The 26764-nt window shown below is 44.0% G+C and overlaps 1 protein-coding gene across 8 annotated transcripts in view; it reads left to right on the forward strand.

The window, feature by feature from the left end:
- Positions 1-26196, forward strand: part of CUNH2orf42 (chromosome unknown C2orf42 homolog) — a 41572-nt gene extending 15376 nt beyond the window's left edge. For 4 of the 8 annotated variants that reach the window (XM_041645237.1, XM_041645261.1, XM_041645274.1 and 1 more), the window contains 5 exons: positions 5592-5696; positions 10576-10683; positions 15565-15665; positions 20074-20236; positions 25602-26196. In XM_041645237.1, the coding sequence (XP_041501171.1) occupies positions 5592-5696; positions 10576-10683; positions 15565-15665; positions 20074-20236; positions 25602-25810 (686 nt within the window). In that variant the 3' untranslated portion in view covers positions 25811-26196. Of the gene's footprint in view, positions 1-5591; positions 5697-10575; positions 10684-15564; positions 15666-20073; positions 20237-20373; positions 20488-25601 lie in introns of those variants that run through there. The other 4 variants (XM_041645253.1, XM_041645293.1, XM_041645283.1 and 1 more) reach the window with 3 other exon arrangements.
- Positions 26197-26764: the final 568 nt, after the last annotated feature.

The raw sequence follows: 26764 nt of genomic DNA on the forward strand, positions 1-26764 counted from the left end.
TTCAGACTTGTAGCTCATGCATTTGAATTAACTCATTTTTATTTATTAGCATGGCACATTCATTCCCTGCTCCCTCTGCATCTCACTCACAACTCCTGACTCTCCACCTTCTTCTTCCCATCAGCCTTGTTTCCCTGCCTTAACATAGTAAGATTATATATAAAAATACAGTTATTAAGAATTACAGTTATGCCGGGCGGTGGTGGCGCACGCCTTTAATCCCAGCACTCGGGAGGCAGAGGCAGGCGGATCTCTGTGAGTTCGAGACCAGCCTGGTCTACAAGAGCTAGTTCCAGGACAGGCTCCAAAACCACAGAGAAACCCTGTCTCGAAAAACCACACACAAAAAAAAAAAAGAATTACAGTTATAATATCTAATCTATTTATATTTGGCAAAATTAGAGATAATACTCTGTTATCTATCTTACCTTTGTGAGTCCAAAGTTTTGTACCTAATTTATCTTTTATCCTAACTAAAGAAAACTATAGCTAGCTAATCCTCAACTCCACCAAAAACCCCAGAAGGGTGAAATGTTACCCAATGATAGGGATCTCAAGCTTACTGGACAGTCACCCAAAGTTTCTCTGTAATGTTGGGCCATCCAACTCTGGCTTACAGGCCTTGCATATCTGACAGACTTTCCTGTGAAGCAGGGAATTTTGAAGGACTGTCCTACCTTGTCTTAGCAACATTTGGCAAATGCCTTTCTTGCATCCTACTGGTCCAGTTTGATAGTAACTGTCAGCATTTAAACCAAGGGCAGTTTCTTCACCCAGATGGCTAGCTTTAGCCATGAAGAAAACAAACTCGCTGGGCAGTGGTAGCGCACGCCTTTAATCCCAGCACTTGGGAGGCAGAGCAGGCGGATCTCTGGGAGTTCAAGGCCAGCCTGGTCTACAAGAGCTAGTTCCAGGACAGGCACCAAAGCTACAGAGAAACCCTGTCTCGAAAAACCAAAAAAAAAAAAAAAAAGAAAGAAAGAAAAGAAAACAAACTCCAATGGCATTTCTTCAATGCCCATCATCCTCTTTGAAGCAATTGGTGCTGCCAGAAATAGACAAGTCTCACTGTTAAGAAAAATCTAAGTTCTTAAGCCATTTCAAATGCCATATTCTGCAGGTATTTAAAGTGTTTGAAGATTGCCCAAATGTATCTCTATATGACCTTGAAAACCTAACATGACTATAAGTTTGCTATTATAGATGACTGTTAATCTGTATTTCTTAATTATATATTACATTTCTTAAAATACTTTGCCTTTTTAAAGATTTATTTATTTATTATGTATACAGTGTTCTGTCTGTGTGTGTTCTGCAGGCCAGAAGAGGGCGCCAGAAATCATTACGGGTGGTTTTTGAGCCACCATGTGGTTGCTGAGAATTGAACTCATGACCTCTGGAAGAGCAGCCAGTGCTCTTAACCTCTGAGCCATCTCTTCAGCTCTATTTTTAAATGAGCTTCATAAACATAATACCCTAGAGTAGAAATATATATACAGTATAACAAAATTGTCTTTAAATTTGTATCAGTAAACCAAAATCTATACTAATATAAAATATGTAAGATTAATAGTTGTTTTTGGATAATGTAGATTCAGTAATCTACCCTTTATCCTATCATTTCTATATCACATCTTCCTTTCTTTTTTTAGAAAGAGATCTCTGGATTTAACTATTTTGTTTAGCCTTATTTTGACTATGACCAATAACAATTTGTAAACAACCCCACCTCTTAAATAATAATAAATATCTATAACCCATCTTGTGAAAATGTGGACGTAGTTCTTTTTTTTTTTTTTTTTTTTTTTTTTATTTTTCGAGACAGGGTTTCTCCGTAGCTTTTGGTTCCTGTCCTGGAACTAGCTCTTGTAGACCAGGCTGGCCTCAAACTCACAGAGATTTAATCCCTCCCGAGTGCTGGGATTAAAGGCGTGCGCCACCATCGCCCGGCTTGGACGTAGTTCTTTAAACTACTTCCTGTTGATTGTGGATGCTGGTAATCCTTGGACCCTAAGAAAATTTAGGATAATTGTTAATTCTTGGCTGTGGAATTATGTGAGGCTGGATCATCTCAGTCAGCAGCCTGGAAGCTGTCTGGATGTTGGATCACCTGGGCCATAGTTTTCATTGGTGTCTGTTCCCCTTGCTCTAAAAATATATAATTTTTTTTTAAAGGTAACATACATACCTGTCTTAATACAAGTATAGATTGTGGGCCGGGTGGTGGTGGCGTACACCCTTAATCCCAGCACTTGGGAGGCAGAGGCAGGCGGATTTCTGTGAGTTCGAGACCAGCCTGGTCTACAAGAGCTTCCAGGACAGGCTCCAAAACCACAGAGAAACCCTGTCTCAAAAAAACCAAAAAAAAAAAAAAAAAAAAAGGTATAGATTGTGCATTGGGCACAAGTCAAACAGAAGTGATTTTTGTTTTATGTTTGAACAGGTAAAATATACACCATATGTCATGTAGTTCTTTTAGGTTCATTTCTTTGTATTTGTAGCCAGATTTTTCAGGGGATCTTCCTCTATCAGACCTGCTTTTTTTTTACCCCGAATAATCAGAGCCTCTCATTTCCTGTGGAAACAAAGCATAACCTCTCCCCAAAGTAATATATCTTTTGACTTTTTGTTTGTTTGTCTGTTTTTGTTTTTGTTTTTTCAAGACAAGGTCTCTCTGTAGCTTTGGAACCTGTCCTGGAACAAGCTCTTGTAGACCAGGTTGGCCTCGAACTCACAGAGATCCGCCTGCCTCTGCCTCCTGAGTGCTGGGATTAAAGATGTGCACCACCACTGCCTGGCTATATCTTTTGACTTAAATTTTGAGGTCAAGATAATTTTAAAATATGTAGTTTGGTTTAATATGGCAGTTTTCATAATCCAAGTTCTCTTAGCAGTCAAAAAATTTAAAGACAACACAATAATATAATCTACACTTTCTGTGTATTTTCCATCTTTATGTGACTATTTTGTTGTTTTTTCTTTTCTTTCCCAAGACTACATATATTTTTAAACACACTGTAATCCATTTAGAGGTTTTTATTATTGTTTGTCTGAATCTGTCCTTACTGAGCATCTATAACCTTTTCTGTCTGCATATGCAAAAAAACAAAAACAGCTGCTCTGTAACTTAGATCATGACCTGCTGGTCTGACTCCTCCCTGTTGGTTCCTCGAGAGTGTAGTCTCAAGGCGGAGACACATTTACCACCAGCCCTGAAAGCCATGTTTACTACCCCAACTTTGGGAAGTTTCTAGATCCTTGCTGCCACCAAGTAGCATCCTGCCGGCTGCTCATAAACACCGTATAAATGTTTGGTAGTAGGACCTCTAAAAAGAGCCACCTGTTTTGCTGCTGGCACTGAGCCAGAAAGTTATCTCTTAAAAGAGACATGCCTCTGCCCAGTGCCAGCAAACAGCCCATTAGAGAAAAAACAGCTACCAATAAGCCATGCTTGACTCTGTTCTTGTGTGTCTAGAATCCTTCCTTAAGCCTTGACAGGTTTTATGTGAAAATTTTGGCCATACCTAGGAACACTGTATATAAATGGAAATTTCTTGACCTGACACCCTGTTCCTAAATAACCACTCTGAGGCTTATATTAATTGTAAACGCTCAGCCAATTGCTCAGGCTTATTACTAACTAGCGCATACCTTTTTAAATTAACCCATATTCCTTGTTTACACTCTCCCATGTGCCAGTACCTTTATTAGCATGGTATGTTATCTCCTGGTGCCTCTATACCTGCTGGCTACTCTTGACTCCACCCTTCCAATCATCCTTAGTTTGTTACCCTGCCAAATATTCCTGCCTGGCTACTGATCAATCAACATTTTATTAAACCAATTTGAGTGAAAAATCTTTATAGTGTACAAGAGGATTATTCTACAACATTCTTATTTTTTTTATATTTATTTATTATGTATACAATATTCTGTCTGTGTGTATGACCGCAGGCCAGAAGAGGGCACCAGACCCCATTACAGATGGTTGTGAGCCACCATATGGTTGCTGGGACTTGAACTCAGGACCTTTGGAAGAGCAGGCAATGCTCTTAACCTCTGAGCCATCTCTCCAGCCCCCAACATTCTTATTTTTATTACTAGTTTTATTTAATGTGGACAGGTGTTTTGCCTGTGTGTATGTCTGTGTAATATATGAATGATGAATACCTGCAGTGGCCAGAAGGGGCATCTGATCCCCTTGGAACTGGAATTATAAACAATTGTAAGATGCCTTGTGGGTCCTGGGAATCAAATCCAGGTCTTCAAGAGCAGCCAGTGTTCTTAACCTCTGAGCTATCTCTCCAGACCCTGGTTTGGCTTGATTTGGTTTTGAGACAGTCTCACTATGTAGCCCTTAGGCTGCCCTAGAACTTGATGTGTGGATCAGGCTGGCCTTGAACTCACAGAGATCCACTTGCTTCTGCCTCCTGAGTGCTAGTATTAAAGGCATGAACCACTACACTCGACCAATCTTTTTTTCTCAAAATTTGCTATGTAGTCACAGGTAGCCCTGAACTCATGTTTCTCCTCCCTCTATGTCCCAAACAGGTATATATCACCACTCCAGGCATGCCAGTCTTAGTAGGAAACAAACAGTTTCATTACTGAGAGAGTTTGTGTATGCAAATCCATACTCAGAATTGGAAGTAATTTCTATAAGAGGGTACAGGATCCCTCGGAACTGGAACTAAGGTGGATGTGAGGATCAGCTGCTAACATCTTCCTAGCCTGGGGTAATACTCTAACCTATTGGTCTTGAGGGCTTTCATTCATTTTTGCAAATGAATTTACTTTTGTTCTTTTGAGACAGGGTATCATGTAACCTAGACTAGCCTCAAACTTGCAGTGTGGCCCAGGTATGCCTGGAACTTACCATTCTCCTACCTCTACCTCCCAAGTGCTGGGATTACAGGGATACACCATCAGGCCCAGTATAAATGGATTATTTTTTTAAGTATTTTGGGACTGGAGAGATGGCTCAGCAGTTAGGACACTTGCTACTCTTAGAGAACACCCAAGTTCAGGTCCCAGAATTCACATTTGGTAGCTCATGAGCACCTATAACTCCAGCTTCAGGGGATTCAATGGCCTTGCTGGCCTCAGAGGGCACTGCATGCACATGGTGCATATACGTATATGTAGGTACCCGTGTATACACATAAATAAAAATAAATATTTAAAAAAAAGTTTGGGGGCTGGAGAGATGGCTCAGAGGTCAAGAAAACTGGCTGCTCTTCCAGAGGTCTTGAGTTCAATTTCCAGCAACCACATGGTGGCTCAGACCATCTAGAGTGGGATCTAATGCCCTCTTCTGGCATAAAGTTGATAGAGCACTCATATACATTAAATAAATAAATAAATCTCTATAAAAAAAAGAAGTCTGTTATCACACTGCACATGATAAAAATGTATAATTGTTATATGTCAATTAAATAGAAAAAGTCCTGGAACCTATTTCACTTAGTTTATTTTCTCTGTACTTAATTTTTATGGCTTTTTTCTAAACTACTTGACCGTTTCAAGCTTTAGTTAATTATTTTGAAAGAAAAGTAAAGTTAATGAAAAAAGTTTTTTTTTCCTTTTCCTAGTTTGTGGTCAGCTGTTAGATGAGGCACAAGTGACTTTGTCCTTCCAAGACTGGCTGGCCAGTGTCACAGAGCGTATCCATCAAACCATGCACTATCAGTTTGATGGTAAGTATGCTGGAAGGAGGAAGCATCAAAGGAATACGCAATAGCTCTGCTCTGATTTGTGCGAAAACACAGATCCACAAGAAAGTAAAAGTCAGGCTGGGTGTGGCAGTGCTGAGGCTGGGGGATTGCCCTGAGTTACAGAGTGAGACCTGCTTTGATGTTTTAAAGAGAGTGAAATAGAGGTATAGCTTAATGTTAGAGCATGTGTTGTGCATACACAAGTCTCTGGGTTCAGTCCCCTGTACTAAGAAAAGAAAATAAGCTACCCAGCTGGCTCGGCAGTAAAGGCACTTGCTGCCAAGCCTGACAACCTGAGTTTGATCCCCAGAACCCATGAGGTAGAAGGAGAGAACCAACTCCCACAAGTCGTCCTCTGACCTCTATGTGGCAACACATCCTTCCCTCCCTCATAAATAAATATAAAAACAACAAACAAGCAAAAGAAGAAAAAGCAGACATCAAGGTAGGTAGAAAGAACTAAATTAAATAATTATCATTACTAGAGTACAGTACCTGCAAAGTGACTTTAGAGATAGAAGAAAAAGAACAGCAGATAAAAACTGTTGCCAGCCTAGGTCTTTGTCTTTGCATTTGTGTCTTGTGGGGCAGATGTCAGTCTTCTACTAACAGCTGTGTCTGTGCAGAGCTGAGGAAGGGTGGGGCACACAGGGTGGAGCAGAGCAGAGGTGAATATCAGTGCGTGCCCACTGCTGAGCACATCTAGGTGGGTGGGATGGCAGTTCTTCTTTGTCTACTTGACTAGATTTGGGTTCATCCAGAAGCACACCACTGAGTGTGTGACGAGGAAGATGACAGAGTTTTGACTGAGTGGGTAACACAGTCCCATGAGTTGGGATGAAAACAAGAAGTGCAGCAACCAACACATCTCTCAGCTTTCTTTTTCCGTTGTTTTTTATTTTTATTTTATTTTATTTTATTTTTTGTTTTTTGAGACAAGGTTTCTCTGTGTAGCCCTGGCTATCCTGAAACTCACAATGTAGACCAGGCTGACCTTGAACTCTCAGATCTGCCTGCCTCTGCCACCAGTGCTGGGATTAAAGGTGTGTACAGCTTGGCCCAGCTCATCTCTCTGCTTTCTGACTTTGGTTGTGATGGGACCAGCTACCTCACACTCCTGCTGTCCATAGCTAGAATCTCTCTTGTCACCCTGACTTCCCCACCATGATGAACCTGTGAGCCCAAACAAGCCTTTCTTCCTAAACTGCTTTTGTTGGCAGTTGTTCCAGCAGAGTTCCAATACAGGTTTCCTAAATTGGTCAGGTGATGAAGAGCTCCATTCTTTTTGAGGAGTTTGAAATAATTGACCCTCAGAATCCATCTAAAAACTGAGTTAGATGTTGTGAACTTTTAATCCCAATGCTAAGAGGGTGGCCAGACACTTGAGCCTAATTGACAAGCCTCAGGTCTCGATGAGAGACCCTGTCTCAAAAATCCAGTTATGGAGGAGGAGACAGGAACCCTGGACTCATCTGTGGTAGACAGGGAGAACTGACTGCTGCAGATTACCTTCTGACACACGCACACCTACACGTGTGTGCCATAGCCTGCATGTACTCTCTCTCCTCTCTATCTCTTTCTCTCTTAAAACAAATCAGGACTAGAGTGATGGCTTAGCAGTTAAGAGCACTTACTGATCTTACAGTGGATATGAATTCAGTTCCCAGCACCCACGTGTTGGCTCCAGGTCCCCAATTCCAGGGGAGCTGACACCTCCTACTTTCCTACATAGTACATACACAAACATGCAAACAAAACACTTATATACATAAAATAAATCCTTAAAATTTTTTTAAATAAATAGATGAATTAAAAAAATGTGTTAATAAGCAAAACCACACAGACAACAAAGACAGGAACATAGTCCTAAAAAAACCTTGAAAGTCACCTCTGACCTCCACACACCTGTAGACAAGTACACATGCACCTGCCCACATCAATACATCTTTACACACCAAGTACTAAGTTTTGATACTGGCATTCTACAGTCAGTACAAGTAGGCAAGCCAGGAGGTGGTAGTGCATCCCTTTAATCCCAGCACTTGGAGGAGGAGGCAGGTGTAGTTTTGGGAGTTCCAGAACAGCCAGGGAGGGGGCTGGAGAGACGGCTGAGTTCAATTCCCAGCAACGACATGGTGGCTTACAACCATTTGTAATGAGATCTGGTGCCCTCTTCTGGCGTGTGGGCATACATGGAGGCAGAATGTTGTATACATAATAAATAAATAAATCTTTAAAAAAAAAAAACAGCCAGGGAAACCCTGCTTGAAAAAACAAAACAAAAAAGACAAAATTGAGTACAGAGTAAAAGTATTTCTATTCTAACTCACCTTTCACTTTTTTTTTAAACATTTATTTATTTATTTATTTATTTATTATGTATACAATATTCTGTCTGTGTGTATGCCTGCAGGCCGGAAGAGGGCACCAGACCCCATTACAGATGGTTGTGAGCCACCATGTGGTTGCTGGGAATTGAACTCAGGACCTCTGGAAGAACAGGCAATGCTCTTAACCTCTGAGCCATCTCTCCAGCCCCTCACCTTTCACTTTTATTTGCTTGTTTGGAGTTTCTGTGTTTTGATCTTTTATGTGTGTGACTGTGTGTGCCCCACATTAGAGCAGTTGCCACAGAGGCCAGAAGACAGTGTCGGGCTCCCCAGATGGGGAGCTGTGGATGGCTGTGAGCCATCTGACATTGGTGCTGGGTACCAATGTTCCTGTCCTCCGGAGGAGCAGCAAGTGTTGAGCCCTTTCTCCAACCCCCTAATTTACGCTTTCGTTTTTTGTGTTTGAGAGCTATGTAGCCCAGAGTGGCCACAAACTCACAATCCTGCCTCAGCCTCAGAAATGCTGGGATTATAGAGTGTCCCACCTTGCCTAATTCATTTTAATGTATTCTTTTTTTTAAAATATTTATTTATTTATTATGTATACAGTATTCTATCTGTGTGTATGCATGCAGGCCAGAAGAGGGCACCAGACCTCATTACAGATGGTTGTGAGCCACCATGTGGTTGCTGGGAATTGAACTCAGGACCTTTGGAAGAGCAGGCAGTGCTCTTAACCACTGAGCCATCTCTCCAGCCCGTAATGTATTCTTTAACATTAGAAAAGTGTTTAGATTCATTTGACTGGGTAATTTGCCCACATGTGTGTATGTGTACCATATGCATGCCTAGTATCTGTGAAGGTGAGAAGAGGTAATCCTCCTGAAACTGGAGTTATAGTTGGTTGTGAGCCACCATGTGGGTTCTAGGAACCAAACCTGGGTCTTCTGCAAGAGCAACAAATGCTCTTAACTGTTGAACTAACTTTTCAAGTCAACTTGAGTATTTTTCTCAGAGCCATGCGTGGTGGCACACTCTGTAATTCTAGCACTCATGGGACAGGGGAAGGAGGATCATGACAGGTTTGAGGTCAGCCTTATCTACATAGTGAGTTAGATTCAAACCAGCCTGTGCTATAGAAAAAGACCATATCTAAAAAAATATCTTCCTTTTTTTAATTTTTTAAATTTTTTTTAAGATATATTTATTATGTATACAGTCTTCTGGTGCCAGCAGATCAGAAGAGGGCACCAGATCTCATTACAGATGGTTGGGAGCCACCATGTGGTTGCTGGGAATTGAATTTAGGACCTCTGGAAGAGCAGACAGCGTTCTTAACCACTGAGCCATCTCTCCAGCCCCAAAATGTCTTTCTTAGGCAGGTGTGGTGGCACATTCTTTTAATCCCAGCACTGGGGAGGCAGAGACAGGTAGATCTCTGTGAGTTTGTGGCCAGCCTGTTCCAGGATAGCCAGGGCTACAGAGAGAAATACGGTTTCAAACAAACCAAACAGAGTCTTTCTCTCAGGTGAGCCACAGCTCTGTGCTTATCCATGGAACTCTAGATGTTTCCTTCTGCTAGGATTAAGAAAAACTCTGAGCTCATGCACCCCTCTACAGTCAACTCTGTTGACTTTTTCTTCATCCAAATTAAGAGATTAGGATGTTTTCCCACATTTAATGTGCTGGGGAGTCACAGATGATACTGACTGTACCTGCCACACTCACACCCCGTAATCTTTAGCACTCATGGTTCTGACCATGCAAGTGAGAGCATCCTCCTGCTTTGCTTAGACATGAATGCAGCTGGCGAGTGTCTGGGCATGGAAGGCAGGAGTCAATCAAATGGACAAGCCCAGCAGAGGCTCCTCAGCTCTACTTCAGTGTTCTCAGTTCTTATGCCTTTCAGTGGGGGAAGTCTCCTCTGGTGGTGGTTACCCACCTAGCAATCTGCAGTCATTCTTGGTGGAGGATAGGTGTGTTATGAGCAAGGGATGAGGGGCAAGACTGATGCCGTCCTTGGCTCATGAAATCCCATTAGCCTTTTTGTCTTTGAATAAAGAAACCTCGGGGCTGGTCCGAAGGTAGTGAGTTATCTCAATTGATTGTCCACAGTCAGTTACAGATTGAACTCCTGTTCTACACTTTCCTCCCTTCTCACTACTGCACTTGACTAGTCTAAAAAAAAAAAAAAAAAAAAAAAAAAAGAGAAAGAAACCTCGGGTATTATTATTATTGTTATTATCATTATTGCATCTTATTTTGTTGGAAGAAGGGCACATTCATGCCATGGCCAATGTATGTCAGAAGACAGCTTGCAGGAGTTGGTTCTCCCTTTCTACCGTGTGGGTTTCATGAACTGAACTCAGGTTATCAGGCTTAGCGGCAAATACCTTACACATTGAACTGTCTCCCCAGCCCACAGCAGGTACTTTTGATTACGGCCCCATTCATTCCTTTCCTTTTCCCTCTCCTTGCACAGTAAGAAAACAACCAAGTTTCATTTAATAACATCCTTCCTTTTTCTGCAGGTAAACCAGAACCCCTGGTGTTCCACATTCCTCAGTCCTTTTTTGATGCCTTGCAACAGAGAATATCCGTAGGAAGTGCAAAAAAGCGGCTCCCCAACTCCACCACAGGTGCGGAGTCTCCCTAGGAAGAGCAGTAATAATTGTATGGAAATCTACAAGGGACTTTCAGGGTTAGCACGTCTGGGTGTCGCTGGAGCGTGAAACCTGCAGTAATTAGCTCTTAGAACAGTTCCCCAGTAAGTGTGAATGGAAACATTCAGGAAATGTAAACCTCATAAATGACCAGCAAGGACTGTTTGATACTTCTAGGTGTGCTACAGTTTCCACAAAAACATTGAAGGCCCAGTGGCCAAAAACCTAAAGGAGCATTAATAAATATGTCATCAGTATGCAAATGGAACTGAGGTTCCACTCTCCCAAACATGATTGCTTACCATCTTTGAGAGCATTTGTGTCAAACTGACAGAAGTCCAGAGGGGAGCTCTCCAAAACCTGGTCTGGAGGAAACATTTCCAGGTGAACATTACGAATATAATTCTGCCAGGTGGTAGTGGCACACACCTTTAATCCCAGCACTCAGGAGACAGAGGCAAGTGGATCTCTGTGAGTTTGAGGCCAGCCTGGTCTATAAAGTGAGTTGCAGAACAGCCTGGGCTAGTACACAGAGAAACCCTGTCTCAAAAAAAAAAATTATAGAATAAAATAAATAATAACTAATATAGTCCCAACCTGGGACCTTTCATCACAACACTCAGGAGGCAGAGGCAGGCCGATCTCTTGAGTTCGAGGCCAGCCTGCTGTGCAAAGCAAGTTTCAGGACAGCCGGGGCTACTGGAAACTCTGTCTCAAAAAACAAAAAAATAAATAAAAATAGAATATAATTCCTTAGCAAATACTGTTAGAATGAGCCTCCACCAGTAAGATTAGAACTTCAGAAAGTTTCTGTAGGAAAACAACAGCAACTAAAAACCCAAAAACCTTGTGTTAGTTACTGTTCTAGTTGCTGTGTCAAAATATCCCAAGAATGCAGCTTAGTAGAGAAAGGTTTATTTTGGCTCATGATGAGGAATTGATGGCAGCTGGCCATGTGGCATCCACAGGAAGCAGGGAGAAATGGACGCTGATGCTCAGCTTGCTCTCTCCTTCTTCCTCTGTCTAGGACCCTAACCCACAGAATGGTACCATCCATATTTAGATGCGATCTTCCCACCTCAGTTAATCTATAGCTCCCTGAAAAACACTTAGAGGCTGTTTCCATATTGACTTTAAATCCCATCAAGTTGACAGTATTAACAATCATAAGACCACGTGTTGGTAATTTGACAACAAAGCACATCACTCTAAACCTTGACATTCACCTCTGGTTTCCATAGGTACATCCTTCTTATACAGAATACATCCAGTTCAAAGTCCTAACTTCACATAGGAGCTAACATTTCCAGTAGGTCTCATCTAAGAAATCTTCAGGCTTGTGACCAGCTATTAATGGAAACCAAGTTAGATCTATTACGTAGTAGCATAGAATCCCTGTGGGATGGGGCATATCCATTTGGGGAACACCTCAAAATGGGAAAATTGGGGTACAGCAAGGAATAAATGGATAAAAGCAGGACCAAAGCCCATCAGGGCAACACCAAATCCTATACTTTCATGTTGGGTATCTGGAGTTCCAAAGGGCCTGGGGAGCCCCACCCATACCAGCCCTATTGCCTCCCTCTTGAGACAGCTCCACTCCATGTCTTTGCACCAGAAATGTTTCATGGTCCTGCTCTCATCAACTTCCTGGGCTCTCCATTGCAGCTTGGGCTATACCTTCACACCGGTACCCAGTAGCCTCTCAGGAACACCACATCTGCCAACTTTGCCTTCGGTGGCTCTCTGGAACCAGGGCTCAAGACTCCATGGCTTCTCCTGTCTTTCATTTTTTTTAATATTTATTTATTTATTATGTATACAATATTCTGTCTGTGTGTATGCATGCAGGCCAGGAGAGGGCACCAGACCTCATTACAGATGGTTGTGAACCACCATGTGGTTGCTGGGAATTGAACTCAGGACCTTTGGAAGAGCAGGCAATGCTCTTAACCTCTGAGCCATCTCTCCAGCCCCCCTGTCTTTCATTTTTAATGCCTGCAAAACCAATACCTTGTGGACAGTGCTGCCGACTCAGCTGCAGTGGCCATTGCGTGCCAACTCTGGGGAGCACTTCCTAGGCAGTCATTTTGAGAGGGAACCCTTCCTGTGGCATCCTCAGTCTAGACTATTTCTAGTGAGTCTGCACTTTCGCGAGGTGGAGACTTTGTCATTTATGGTCTTGCCCTTAAGACCCCTCTCCTGTTGTCCCAGAGCAGAGTGCCATGTTTGTTTTTAATGGCTCCAGCCCAAGTTACGGCTGCTTTCAATCCTGCATTATCTCTATTGTTAAACTTACTCATTCTTTTTCCTTGAGAAACTGCACATTTTTCATATGTTTTCTGCTCCTTTTTTGTGGTTTCTCCCCGGGGACCTGAATAAGCAGTAAGCGGAAGCCATGATATGTGGTCTGAACACTGTCCTGTCTTGAGATAACTAGTAGTCCATTCCTTTTGAATCCAGCCTCACTCAAGCTCATGGGACACAGACAGAATGTAGCCAGTTTCTTTGCTTGATATAGAACATGAATGCCTAACTGGCACCAGAAATGTGCTCTCATCAACATCCTGGGCTCTCCATTGCAGCTTGAGCTATACCTTCACACCTGTACCCAGTAGCCTCTCAGGAGTCTTCTCTCCTCCCTGAAAGCACCTGATGCAGGCCTCTTGGCACTCGGGACTCTCACAGTCCCCAGCAGAATGGCCCATCAAGCCCTGCTTACAGCACTCTAGGGCTTCTTTAGCCCACAGAGCCAAACTCTTCCACTTTCCTCCAATAAACCAATCCAGAGGCCCATGGACCACATAGGTTTATCAAATCAACAGCCTTGACTCTTAATATTTCTGTATTAGTTACTTGTTGCTGTGATTATACTCTGACAGGAAGTAATTTTATAAAGGAAGGTTTGGGGCCAGAAAGATGGCTCAGTGGTTTTGGGAGCACTGGCTGCTTTCCAGGGGTCCTCAGTTCAATTTCTAGCAACTACATGGTTGCTCACAACCATCTGTAATGAGATCTGGAGCCTTCTTCTGGCATGCATGCAGACAGGATAGAACACCATAAAATTTAAAAATTTTTTTTAGCTGGGCGGTGGTGGCGCACGCCTTTAATCCCAGCACTAGGGAGGCAGAGGCAGGCGGATCTCTGAGTTCAAGGCCAGCCTGAGCTAGTTCCAGGACAGGAACCAAAAAAGCTACAGAGAAACCCTGTCTTGAAAATCAAAAAAAAAAAAATAAAATAAAATAAAATAAAAAAAATAAAAAAAAAAAAGGTTTTAGGCAAGGTTTTATGCCTGGTCTACAGAGCAGATTCCAGGACAGCCGGTGACACTCAGAGAAACTCTACCTTGAAAAACAACCAAAAAAAAAAAAAAGGAAAAGGGTTTATTTTTGCTTCCCATTTTGAGGGGTTGCAGTCAGTATGGTAGAGAAGGCATGGCATCAGGAAAATGAGGCAGCAGGTCACATTGGCTGAAGCTAGGAAGCAGAGGTTAATCCTGGTGCTTAGCTTGCATCCTCCTTTCTATTCAGTTTGGGACCCTGTCTTAGTTAGGGTTTCTGTGGTTGTGAAGAGACACCATGACCACTGCAGCTCTTATAAGGAAAACACTTAATTGGGTAGCTTACAATTTTAGAGGTACATCATTATCAGCATGGTGGGACATGGTAATGTGCAGGCAGACATGGTGCTGGAGAAGGACTTGAGAGTTCTACATCTTGAACCACAGGCAGCAAAAGGAGTCAACACTGGGTGTAGCTTCAGCATAAGAGACACTTTCTCCAACAAGGTCACACCTCCTAATAGTGCCATTCCCTGGGAGCCTATGGGGGCCAGTTACAACCCGTGGAGTGATGCCACCCACAGTTAGGGTGGATCTTCCCCCCTCAGCATAATTTAGAAACTGCCTTATACACCTGTCTAGAGATTTGTGTTCTATTGTTGGTTCTAAATCCAAAGACGCTGACCTTCAAAATTAACCATTATGCCAGGCACATGCTTTTAATCTCCGCATTCAGGTGGCAGAGGCAGGTAGAGCTCCAGGAGTGTGAGGCCAGCCTCCTAAACATAACCAGGCCAGTCAAGGATACATACGGAAACCGTATCTCAAAAACACCAGCGAACAAAAAGATTAACCACAAGTTTTTTTCTTAAACACCCCTATACTTTGTGTAAGGGAGATTTTACTTTTAGAATAACTTTTTAGAAATAAAGGGAAAAGGGTGGAGAGAGAGCCACCAGGTGGTCAGTAGCCAAAAGTGGCTACAACTGGAAAGCAAGGGTGTCTCTTCAGTAAGTTGTCATTTAGTAAGTCCACTCTTGAACAGCACAGGCAGTGAGTTCATGAGACTCTGAGACCCAGAGCCCTTCATCCTCATAGCTTATCTATCTGGTTTTGATGCCCTGAAACTAGAGGCCTCACATACAGTAATGTTAATCCCCAGCTGTGCCGCGGGCCCTCTGGTAGAGCGGCTTTAATCCCACACGCAGGTGGTGGGCAGGCAGTCATCCTTTAAAGGACTGTGATCTGACACATTAGCTCTTGTGTGGTAAGAGGTTCTCAGAATAGAGTGCCCTGCACATAGCTCTACCAAGCAGAGGAACAGTAGCACAGGGGCCTGGATACATCCTAGCACTACAGAAAAGAAACAAGTTTCTAAGGTCTAGTGAGCATGCTGAAGAACCCACAGAGACTTCTGTCGTGGAGCTCCTTATCATTTGGCTAGTCAGTATCTGCCAGACTGTTACCCACTTGCAGAACAAGTAGAATTTCAGGCCTGTGAGGAGAAGCAGAGTGACAGGCACCCTGAGAGGATGTTGCTGCCTGGTATTGAAGTTTGTTCCTTCCTTTTCATGCAGCTTTCGTTCGAAAAGATGCCTTGCCACTGGGGACCTTTTCCAAGTACACCTGGCACATCACTAATATTCTGCAAGTTAAACAAATTTTAGACACCCCAGAGGTAAGAGTTGATTCTTCAGAAGCCGTGCGTGCATGTGTGTGTGTGTGTGCGGGCACATGCTGGTACATACATATGCACATTTGTGGGTGAGGCTAGAGGTTCACATTAAGTGTGTGCTTTTTTTGTTTTTGTTTTTCGAGACAGGGTTTCTTGTGTAGCTGGTCTGTCCTGGGACATTAGGTATCTTTTTTTTTTTTTTTTGGCAGGGAGGGGTCAAGACAGGATATCTCTGTAACAGTTCTGCCTGTCCTGGAATTCACTCTGTAGACCAGATCTCGAACTTACAGAGATCTGCCTGCCTCTGCCTCCGAAGTGTTGGGATTAAAGGTGTGTGCCCCCATTGCCCAGCTAAATGTCTTTCCTTTCTTTTTCTTTCTTTCTTCCTTTCTTTTTTTATCTTTATTGGTTTTTTAAAGGCAGGGTTTCCCTGTGCTGGGAGTAAAGTTGTGAACCACTACTGCCTGGCAAGACATGGTCTTTCATTGACCTGAAACTCCATCAATTCAGTCTAGCTGCCCAACAAGCCCCAGGGATCCAGCTGGCTCTTCTGCCCCACCTTGTTTTTTGAATCAGTGTCTTTCTTTGGCCTTGAGTTCACCAAGTAGATTAGGCTGACTAGCCCGTGAACCCCAGGGTTCCATGTGTCCCTGTGTCTTCAGCACTGAAATTACAAACAAGTCCCAGCACACGTGGCTTTCTAGAGGTAGAACTGAAATTCAAGTCCTCCTGGTGCATGCTAAACACTTTACTGACCAGGCCTTCTCCCCAGCTCTTGAAATTCATTTTCTCATGGAAAGGGTGTTGAGACATAGTCTGTATAGTTCTGTGCCTAATTTTGGTAGGATTCATGCTTCTGGAAATGTCTTAAAGGCCAGTGAGATGACTAAGCAGGTAAAGTTTGATATAAAATGGGCTGGTGGCGATCCTTTCAATCCCAACACTAAGATGGAGACAGGAGAATCAAAGTCATTCCCAGCTGCATATCAAGTTAGAGGCCAGCCTCAGCTGTATGAGACGGTATTTAAAAAAAACAAAACAAAAAAACCCACAAAACTACCACCTTTGGGGTCAGAAAGCAGGATTTGGGGCCATGCATGGTGGTGAATGCCTTTAATTCATGTACTCAAGTCAGAGACCAGCCTGGTCTACATAGTGAGTTCCAGACCAGTCCAAGCTACCAAGTAAGACCCTGTCTCAAAAAAACAAAAGAAAGAAAAGGCAGAATTTTTCCTTATGAATTAATTAGTTAATGATCTCCTGGTATCTATGAAGACCCTAAACTTCACTGATTGACACTAGGAAGGATATTAATAATAGTGAAGTCACTGGGTCCAGTGTAATTAAGTTTTCCTCCCCAAACTATAGTTTGACCTCTAACTATTGTTGTCTTTCACCAGGGACACACTGGATATTTTACTGCATTTTCCTATTTATTTATTTGCTGTGTGTGTGTGTGTGTGTGTGTGTGTGTGTGTGTGTCATGTAGAGGTCAGAAGATAGTGGGCCCTTCTTTCACTCTGTGAGTTCTGGGGTTGACTCCAGTTGTCGGCCTTATCAGGCACCATTACCAGCCCAGCCGTCCGTCTCACAGGCCCTACACTGTGCATCTTAAAACAGCTTTTTCCCATCCGACAGAAGTTGACTATTTCAGAACCCCTCCATAGTGTGACTCTGACACATGCAGGTTAATTTAGCCAGGCTTAGCAGCTCACACTTAAAATCCCAGCACTGCCAGGCGATGGTGGCGCACGCCTTTAATCCCAGCACTCCGGATGCAGAGGCAGGCGGATCTCTGTGAGTTCGAGACCAGCCTGGTCTACAGAGCTAGTCCAGGACAGGCTCCAAAGCCACAGAGAAACCCTGTCTCGAAAAACCAAAAAAATAAAAAATAAAAAAAATCTTAGCACTTGACAGGGGGCAGAGAGGCTCAAAATCTATACTTACAGGGCTACATAGTGAGACTGTCTCAAAAACAACAAACACAAAAAGATTAGATTAACACGAAAGCATCATTGTGCTCAGAAGTAAGGTTTTGATGGCTGCACAGCTTAGGTGTGAGCCCTAGAGCAGCCCTAGAACAGCCCTGGAGCAGCCCTGAAGGCACTTGGAGAATGTTAAATCCAGCTGCTAGCCTAAAGCAGTGGCATCCAGGAAGGCACAAAGACCCCAAGGCTCTGCTGCCTGGGCACCTGTTCCTGAGTGTCCTTTGCTATCTGGCCCATCCTCCATCCACCTGGCACTGATATCTGCTGTGTTTAAAAGGGGGGGGGGGCACTGATTTGCTCAGGGCACTAGTAAAGTGGCTGAATCCCAAGGACAGGGAAGTACCAGGATGTGAGATGAGCAGAATGTTCCTGTGGGGGAACAGAGGGCCTGTGCCAGCCGTCACTGATGGTGGAGAGCTCATGGCTTCAGTCCACATCATGGTTCGCATGGGATTCAAATGAGAGAAAATCCCAGCTGATGTAAGGAAAGACTCACTTGACAATACCAAAGGGGAGAGCACCAGCTCTGCAAGCACAGGACCCCAGTTCAAATCCTCAGCACCGTAGTTTTCTTCTTTAAGATGTCTTTATTCTATAGTGTTCTGCCTGCATGTACACCCGCATGACAGAAGAGGGCGCCAGATCGCATTACAGATGGTTATAAACCACCATGTGGTTGCTGGAAATTGAACTTAGGACCTCTGCAAGAGTAGCCAGTGTTCTTAACCTCTGAGCAATCTCTCCTACCCAGCACCCACCATGCTTAAAAAAATAAAATAAAATAAAAAGAGAAAGAAAAGCTGGGTATGGCCACACAGGCCTGTAAGTCCAGCTTTATGAGAAGTGGAAACAGGTTTTAGGGGGGCTTGATGGCCTCCTGCTCAGCTCCAGGCTCAGTGAGAGACCCTGTCTTGAGGTTCAGAGTGATAAGAGTTTAACCCTTCATCCTCTTTGGTCACTCTGTGTGCATATATAAGCACATGTATCTGCATACATACTTACATATACAACACATGCATACAAGCTGGAGAGATGGTTCGGTGGTTAAGAGCACTGACTGCTCAGCTGAGTGGTGGTGGTGCATGTCCTTAATCCCAACACTCAGGAGGCAAAGGCAGGCCAGCCTAGTCTACAAGAGCTAGTTCCAGGACAGGTCCCAAAGCTGCAGAGAAACCCTGTCTCGAAAAACTTAAAAGAAGAAGAAGAAGAAGAAGAAGAGGAGGAGGAGGAGGAGGAGGAGGAGGAGGAGGAGAAGAAGAAGAAGAAGAAGAAGAAGAAGAAGAAGAAGAAGAAGCAGCACTGCTTGCTCTTCCAGAGGTCCTAAGTTCATTTCCCAACACCTACACTGTGGCTCACAGCCACCTGTAGTGGGATCCCTTTTCTGGCATACAGGCATATATGCAGATAGAGCGCACATCACATATAAATAAATAGATCTTTAAAAACACACATACATGGATTACAAAATAAATATTTGTAAAAGAATGTACAAAAGAAAGTTTATTGATTTGCCTACATTTAAAATAAAAAGAATATCATGGATCTTGGAGCTGGCTGGGAGGTTAAAAGTATTAGTTGTGCTTCTAGGGGACCCAGGTTCAGTTCTCAGCACCCACATGGCCACTCACAAACACTATGTAATTGTAATTGTCCCTCCAGCTCCTGGGAATCCAGTGTTCTTCCTTCTGGCTTCTCCAGGTACCCAGTATATGGGAGGCGTACACACCCACTGCCAGCTCCCAGACAAACCTGTGACAAGTCTCAGTCTGGACCCCTGGCCCCTCCCAGCACTTCTCACCCTGCTCTCTATCCCAAACTCTCCAACCCAGGGACTCTCCTTCCTATATAACTCAGCCATTTTGGCTACACTCTCTTGGTGTTGCATTTGGTTCTCTTAGTTTCCATGTGCTCTTGGTACTCTTGCGCCCTGCCCCACCTGCTCTTTTTTCTTCTTCTCTCACTCCCCTCCCCCTCCTTCCATGACCTGGTTCAGTCTGGACCTTTCCAGCTATCTCTGGCTGTTCTCTTCCATATCTGCACTAAACCCTTCCCCTCAGCCATGCCTAGGAGCAGTCATATCCTCATTTTCATTCACACACACATATATATATAATAAGAGTGATGGGGGGTCATGGGGTTATTTACTGTTGTTGGTTTTTTTTTGCGGGGGGGAGCAATGTTTCTCTGTATAACAGTCCTGGCTGTCCTGGAACTCCCTTTGTAGACCAGGCTGCCCTTGAACTCACAAAGATCTGCCTGCCTCTGCCTCCAGAGTGCTGAGATTAAAGGCGTGTGTCGCCAGCACCACCCAACTAAAATTGATATTTTTAAAAGATAAAAAGAAACATAAGAGACTTATTGGCACCGAAGATGCCTGAATTTCAAGTTATCTGTCTCCCTTTCTTACCCGTCTCCGTGTCCAGATGCCCCTGGAAATCACTCGGAGCTTTATCCAGAACCGGGATGGTACTTACGAGCTGTTTAAATGCCCCAAAGTGGAGGTGGAGAGCATCGCGGAAACCTATGGGCGGATAGAGAAGCAACCAATGCTGAGACCTTTGGAGCTGAAAACCTTCCTCAAAGTTGGTAAGTGACTTTGAGGAGCATCCCTCCCTTGAGGGTCACCCTTTCTCGGTGCTGCAGAGGCTCTGAATCTCCTCCTCAATCAAAGCTCATGCACTCACTTCGTCAGAGCCTGCAAAAAGGCTCTTGTCTCTTCTTAGCTGGTGCTTCCTGTACTGCTAGCAGCTGGAATACGCGAACCATGGGCAGATAATGAAAGAAGCAGTGAAGTCCCTGCAGCCCTCCCACTCAAAGCGGCATCACAGTTACTTTCCTGTAACCCTCTCCAGAGTCTTACTGTGTAGCCCGGGCTGGTAATAAAAAAGGAAGCATGTGATTACCCCTAGGTGTGGTGCAGGAGAAGGTTTGTCATAAATAAAAGGGAGAGCATAGCCAGAGGCAAGGGCATGGGGAGAGTCCAGAGTGAACAGGACTTTTAGCTGGGCCACCCAGGGGAGCCAGGGCAGTAAAGGGTAAAGAAAGGGCTGGGTAACCAAAATGGCTGGGTTCTATAGGGAAAGACTGAGGGAAGGGCAGCCTAGCCCCTGGATTGGAGACTGGTAGGAGGGATGCCAGATAGGCCCTGTAGTAGGTAGGAACTGAGAGATGAGAGAACCTGGCAGCCGGTCCGATTTGATATGTTAAATAGACACCTTAGCCATTTTTCCTTGGGTTTGAGACCTAACATAGACCCAGCTGGCTTTGAATTCAAGACCTGCCTGCCTCTGCCTCCCAGTGCTCAGATTAAAGATACATGATACCATGTCTTGCTAGACTATTTACATTAAAAGTTTCTAAAACATGAACTGATCATACACCACTCTCCATGTTTATACTCAATGTTTTCAGTTTTTTTCTTTACATGTATGTATCTGTATTTGTGTGCATACATCTGCTACATGCATGTATGTGGAGATTAGGAGGAATCGGTTGTCTCCAGTAGGTTCTGGGCTTTGAGCTCAAGTCATCTGGCTTAGTGGAATATACCTTTACTTGCCAAGTCATCTCTATGGCCCTTCTGAAAAAGAAATTATGTGTATGTATTTATATTTGTGTTTGTGTGTTTTCCGTGTGTGGAAAGTGTTTTCCATGGGTTCCAGAAGAGACTCCCTTTGAGCTGGAGTTATAGATGGCTGGGATCCACCCAGTGTGAGTGCTGGGAACTGAACTCAGATCCTCTGAAAAAGCAATAGACTCTACTATGGAGCCCATCTCTCCTGCCCGTAATACTAAATTTTTCAAAAGCAATCTTTAGCCTACATGTTTTAGCACTTGTAAATGTTTGATCCTCTGGAGTTTATTCTTGCATATGTTATTAATATACCAACCATCTTCTATTTTCTTCCAGATGGTTATTGGTTGATGTCTAATATTTAATATAAAAAAAAATTTACACCATACACTGGTGGTGCATGCCTTTAATTCCAGCACTGGGGAGGCAGAGACAGGTGTCTCTCTGTGAGTTCAAGGCCAGTCTGGTCTCTCCAGAGATACAGAGGAAAAACCTGTCTTGAAATCTCTCCCCCTGCCCCCCAAAAAAGAAAGAACCTTTTTTTTTTTTTTTTTTTTTTTTGAGCCAGGGTTTCTCTTGCTTTTGGGGGCCTGTCCTAGAACTAAAACTAGTTCTTGTAGACCAGGCTGGCCTCACACTCAGGGATCTGCCTGGCTCTGCCTCCCAAGTGCTGGGATTAAAGGTGTATGCCTCTACCGCCTGGCAAGAAAGAAACTTTTACTAGGCCAGTTATGATGGTGCTCACTGTTAATCCTAGCATTCAGGTGGCAGAGCCAGGCAGATCAGTGAATTCCAGGCCATCCAAGGTTACACAGACCCTGACTCAAAAATAAAACATACTTCCATGTGTTTTTGTTACTGGTGGGAAATGCCATTGGTCTGTGACGCTTATGCGATACCACAGTCTTTGGCATAGTGAGTTTGGACCAGATGGTAGAACCATGCAAATTTAATTCTGTCTTTGAACTTGGCCCTCTCTTGCTAGTTTCTCTTCTCAGTCTGGCTCTGCTGTCACTGTGGATATTCTGTTTAATACCATAAACCCAGCAGTGGGCTTTTAAATTTACTTTGTGTGCCTGGGGGAGTGGGAGCCATCCGTGTGCTACATCTTTATTTACTTATTTAGGAAGAAAAGTGTGCATGTCACAGCGGGCATGTAGAGAGGGGTCAGAGGGCAAACTGTGGGAGTTGGTTCTCTCCTTCTACCATGAGGGGTCCAGTTTGAATTCAGGTATCAGGCTTATTGGCAAGCTCCTTGACCCTCTGAGCAGCCTCGCTGGTCCTTAAAACTTTTTTTTTTTTTTTTTTTTTTTGGTTTTTCGAGACAGGGTTTCTCTGTGGCTTTGGAGCCTGTCCTGGAACTAGCTCTTGTAGACCAGGCTGGTCTCGAACTCCCAGAGATCCGCCTGCCTCTGCCTCCCGAGTGATGGGATTAAAGGCGTATTTATTTATTTAGTATGTATACAATGTTCTGTGTGTATACCTGCAGGCCAGAAGAGGGCACGAGACCTCATTACAGATGGTTGTGAGCCACCATGTGGTTGCTGGGAATTGAACTCAGGACCTTTGGAAGAACAGGCAATGCTCTTAACCGCTGAGCCATCTCTCCAGCCCCCCCTCAAAACATTTTTAAGTAGTTACAGCAGCACTGGTCTCTCTTCCAGTTCTTTTCCCTTTCCCTTTTTTTTTTCTTTAACCCCATGAAGGATTTTTTGTTTGTTTTGTTTTTGTTTTTGTTACTTTCTTTACATTTAATATGTTTAGGGGTGGGGTAGAGAGTGCTACTGAACAAAGGACAGCTTGCACCAGGTGGGTCCTAGGTGATTGAATCAGGCTCCCTGAAAAGTGCCTTTAACCGCACAGACACCCTGTTGGCCCTGTTCTGTCTGTTTGTTCTGGTTTCATTATGTAACCTTTGCTGTCCTGGAACTTGCTTATGTAGGCCAGGCTAGCCCCCAGCTCACAAAGATCTTTATTTAGGACCCAGCCTTGAGAAGCTTAATAGGAACAGACCATCCAAAGGAAGTTCTTAATGTTCCAACCATTATCACCTGCCAGTGTAGGACCCAGCCATGATGAGCTTAATGGAGGCCTGAGTCTCAGCAGTTTACCCTGAGGAAATACCTTGGGTTGCAGAAGGCGCACAAACTGAGATTACCCAGGCCCAGACCATCCAAAGGAAATACCTAACATTCCAACCATTGTAGATAGGATCACCTGCCCGCACACATTCACCAGGACACCCATAGACAAACGTCAGCCAATCAGGGGTCCTGAACCTTAGAAATCCTTCACCCCCACCTTTACTATTACAAAAACCCAACTCTAACTGAGCTTGGGGCCCTCTGATCACCCCAATACGTTGGAAATTGCAGAGAGACCGAGTTTTGCAAACTTGTGTAGAATAAAGGTTCTTTGCTTTTACACACGGGACTCAATCTCCTTGTTGATTTTTGGGGGACTTAGTGGATCTGGGCATAACAAGATCCACCTGTCTCTACCTCCAAAGAATGCTGGCATTAAAGTCATGGGCCACTAATTTCTTACTTAAAGTTGAATAGAGCAAGTTCCAGGACAGTCAGGGCTACACAAAGAAACTCTGTCTCGAAAAACAGAAGAAAAAAAAAAAAGAAAAAGGTGTTACAAAACTCAAAACTCAGACTCTCAGCACATGGGTTTCTTTTCTTTCTTTTTTTTTTTTAATTTTCAAGACAGGGTTTCTCCGTAGCTTTTGGTTCCTGTCCTGGAACTAGCTCTTGTAGACCAGGCTGGCCTCGAACTCACAGAAATCCGCCTGCCTCTGCCTCCCGAGTGCTGGGATTAAAGGCGTGCACCACCACCACCCGGCCAATGGCACGTGGGTTTCTGCGTTCCTCTTTTTACCCTGTCCATATTGCTGTCCTGTGCAGACTGCTCCGTCCTCTGAATTTGCTTGTCAGTGTTAGCCATGCTTTGCAGTCAGTACATGGCTGTTTGTTCTGTGGTTTGTACAAGTTCCCTGGGCACAAATGGGAGGGCTAGGGTTTCTTCCTGTCTCCCCACGCAGCATTATTTGTGAATGCTGGTGTTGATAGCGGAGCCCAGTGGGGTGCCCTCCACCTCCACTCAGTGCCACCTGTCGTCAACTTGTGCTCTCCTGATGACATTTAGGTGAAGCCATAGCAGAAGTCCCTACTTCCTTCCTGGCCATTGTGAGAAGGAAACAGCTGGCACAATGAAGGATGGGGCTCAGAAAGTCTGTTTTGGAATAAAATGAAGAGTGAGGTCCAAAAAATGTTATTAGCTTATGGAGCCATAATGCTGAGAGAAAAAGTATACCTATCCATATTACTGTTAGGCTCTCTGGTTTTTCTCACCTTTTACATTTACATGTTTAAAGGTTTATGTGCTCTGTGCCATCAGAAGCTCCCTTGAAGCTGGATTTATAAGGTGCTTGAGAGCCGACCGGTGTGGCTGGCTGTGAGGAAACAGGTCCTATGCAAACGCAGCAAATGCTCACAGCCACCTCTCCAGCCCCTACTTACATGGTTTGGTTTTTTGTTTATTAACTTTTTACTTTTTCTCCTGAAAGGCTTCCTGTTTCGTTTGCCTTCTACAGGGGGTGGACTTGAACTTGCAATCCGCATGCCTCAATCTCCCAAGAGTTGGGGTGTTGTGTGAAGTTTTACTCTTTTAAGAGTACTTTTTGGGGACCTGCCACCCAGCTCCCAAATAAATCGCTCACATGGAAGCTTACTCTTACTTATAAATGCCTGGCCTTACCTTCTGGTTTCTGGCCAGCCTTTCTTAAGTTATCTCCTCTACCTTTCGCCTCTGGGCTTTTCCTTTTGTTACTTCTGTATATCTTACTTTCACTCTTATCCGTGACTGGTGTGTGGCTGCCCCCTAGGATCCCCTCTCCTTTTCTTGCTCCTTTACCTCTCTTGCAGATTTCTCCTTCTATTTAGTCTCTGCCTGCTAACCCCACCTGACCTTGCTCCTGCCTCGCTATTGGCCATTCAGCTCTTTATTCTTAATTTTGTTATAGTATGTCTCTGTGTGTGCATGCATGTACATGCATGAAGGTGAAGGAGTCGTCGTCCATGTGCCACAGCTTGTATATGGAGCTTAGAGGACAACGGTGTGAAGCTGGTACTTATCCAACTTTATATAGGTTCAGGGGATTAGACTCAAGTTGCCAGGCTTATGCCCCAAGTGTCTTTACACTAACCATCTTACCAGTCCAGATCTAGAGTTATTATATACTCCACAGTGAGTATGAGGACATTCTGGGCTCCAGTAACACCCCGTCACAAAAACAAATCAAAAACATAGGAATAGTTTTAATGGAAGTCAGGTGGACCCATACTAATTAACCTCCCATTCTACCTTTTGTAGGGAACACTTCCCCCGATCAAAAGGAGCCAACACCCTTTATCATTGAGTGGATCCCAGACATCCTCCCGCAATCCAAGATTGGTGAGCTTCGAATCAAGTTTGAGTATGGTCACCACCGGAATGGACATGTGGCTGACTACCAAGATCCAAGGCCACCCCTGGACCAGTCTTTGGAGCTGGCCCCTCTGACCACTATCACTTTCCCTTGAGGCAAATCAAGAGTTAATTTTGCGGAGTTTGCACATCCCCGACCACTGTAAATCCTGGTAGCACTTAATACGGTCCTTGCTAATGAACTGCTCTTAGCTAAGGTGCAGGTTCTCAGAACATCTGTGTGGTGGGCACTGCTGGGCACAGTCTTCGTTATAAACTGAGCACTCATTTCTGACCAGTGAAGTCCGGGTCAGTGGCCTTCTCATGGATTCCCCTGCAGCTCATTTTTCAGTAATTCTCTAAAAAGTCAGCGGCACTGGACCTCAGCCAACAGTGTGGAAAAGTCACGATGCCCTGGGCAGAGAATGCAAAGGATCTGCGTGAGCGCGCCGATCCTCTCTCCTGATGGCAAATAAAGTACAGTGTCACTACTTTTTCTAAATGGTGCCATTGCTGTCGTGATTTCACAGCCAGAAGCCTTTGGGTGAATTTACTTTGTAGTCAGATGGGGAAAAGTGGCTAGGGCCAAGGGATCAACGACACTTCACTTTTTTTTCCTTTAAATTTTTGAGCAGCTGAGCATTCAGGAGGCAGAGGTAGTCTCTGTGATTTTGAGACCTAGTTTCTGTGATTTTGAGGTCTATATTAGTGAACCCCAGTACAGCCAGGGCTACATAGTGAGAACCTGTTTCAAAAAAACAAAGAACAGCTGATAAAATTCAAAACCTAGTTCTGAGTTCACTCATCACAGAATGGAGATGGTGCAGGCAGTGGGGACTTCCTTTCTAGAAGAGGAGGAAACATTTCCTACACACTTGCCATGACTTGTGCATACTCTTAAAACACGTCCGTTATTCTGAGTCTCATCTTTCTCTAGAGTGTAGGCATGACTCCTTGCACAGCTCAGGAGCCTCACGGAAGCTACAGATCTGGCTCTACACAGCACTAAAATTTTGTTTAGTTTACTTCGATGTATGCTTTCTACTTGAAATATTGTATTGGTTTGAAAT

Source organism: Microtus oregoni, unplaced genomic scaffold (assembly GCF_018167655.1).
Source record: "Microtus oregoni isolate MIOR12 unplaced genomic scaffold, Mior012 000002F_ref0000024, whole genome shotgun sequence".
Lineage (NCBI taxonomy): Eukaryota > Metazoa > Chordata > Mammalia > Rodentia > Cricetidae > Microtus > Microtus oregoni.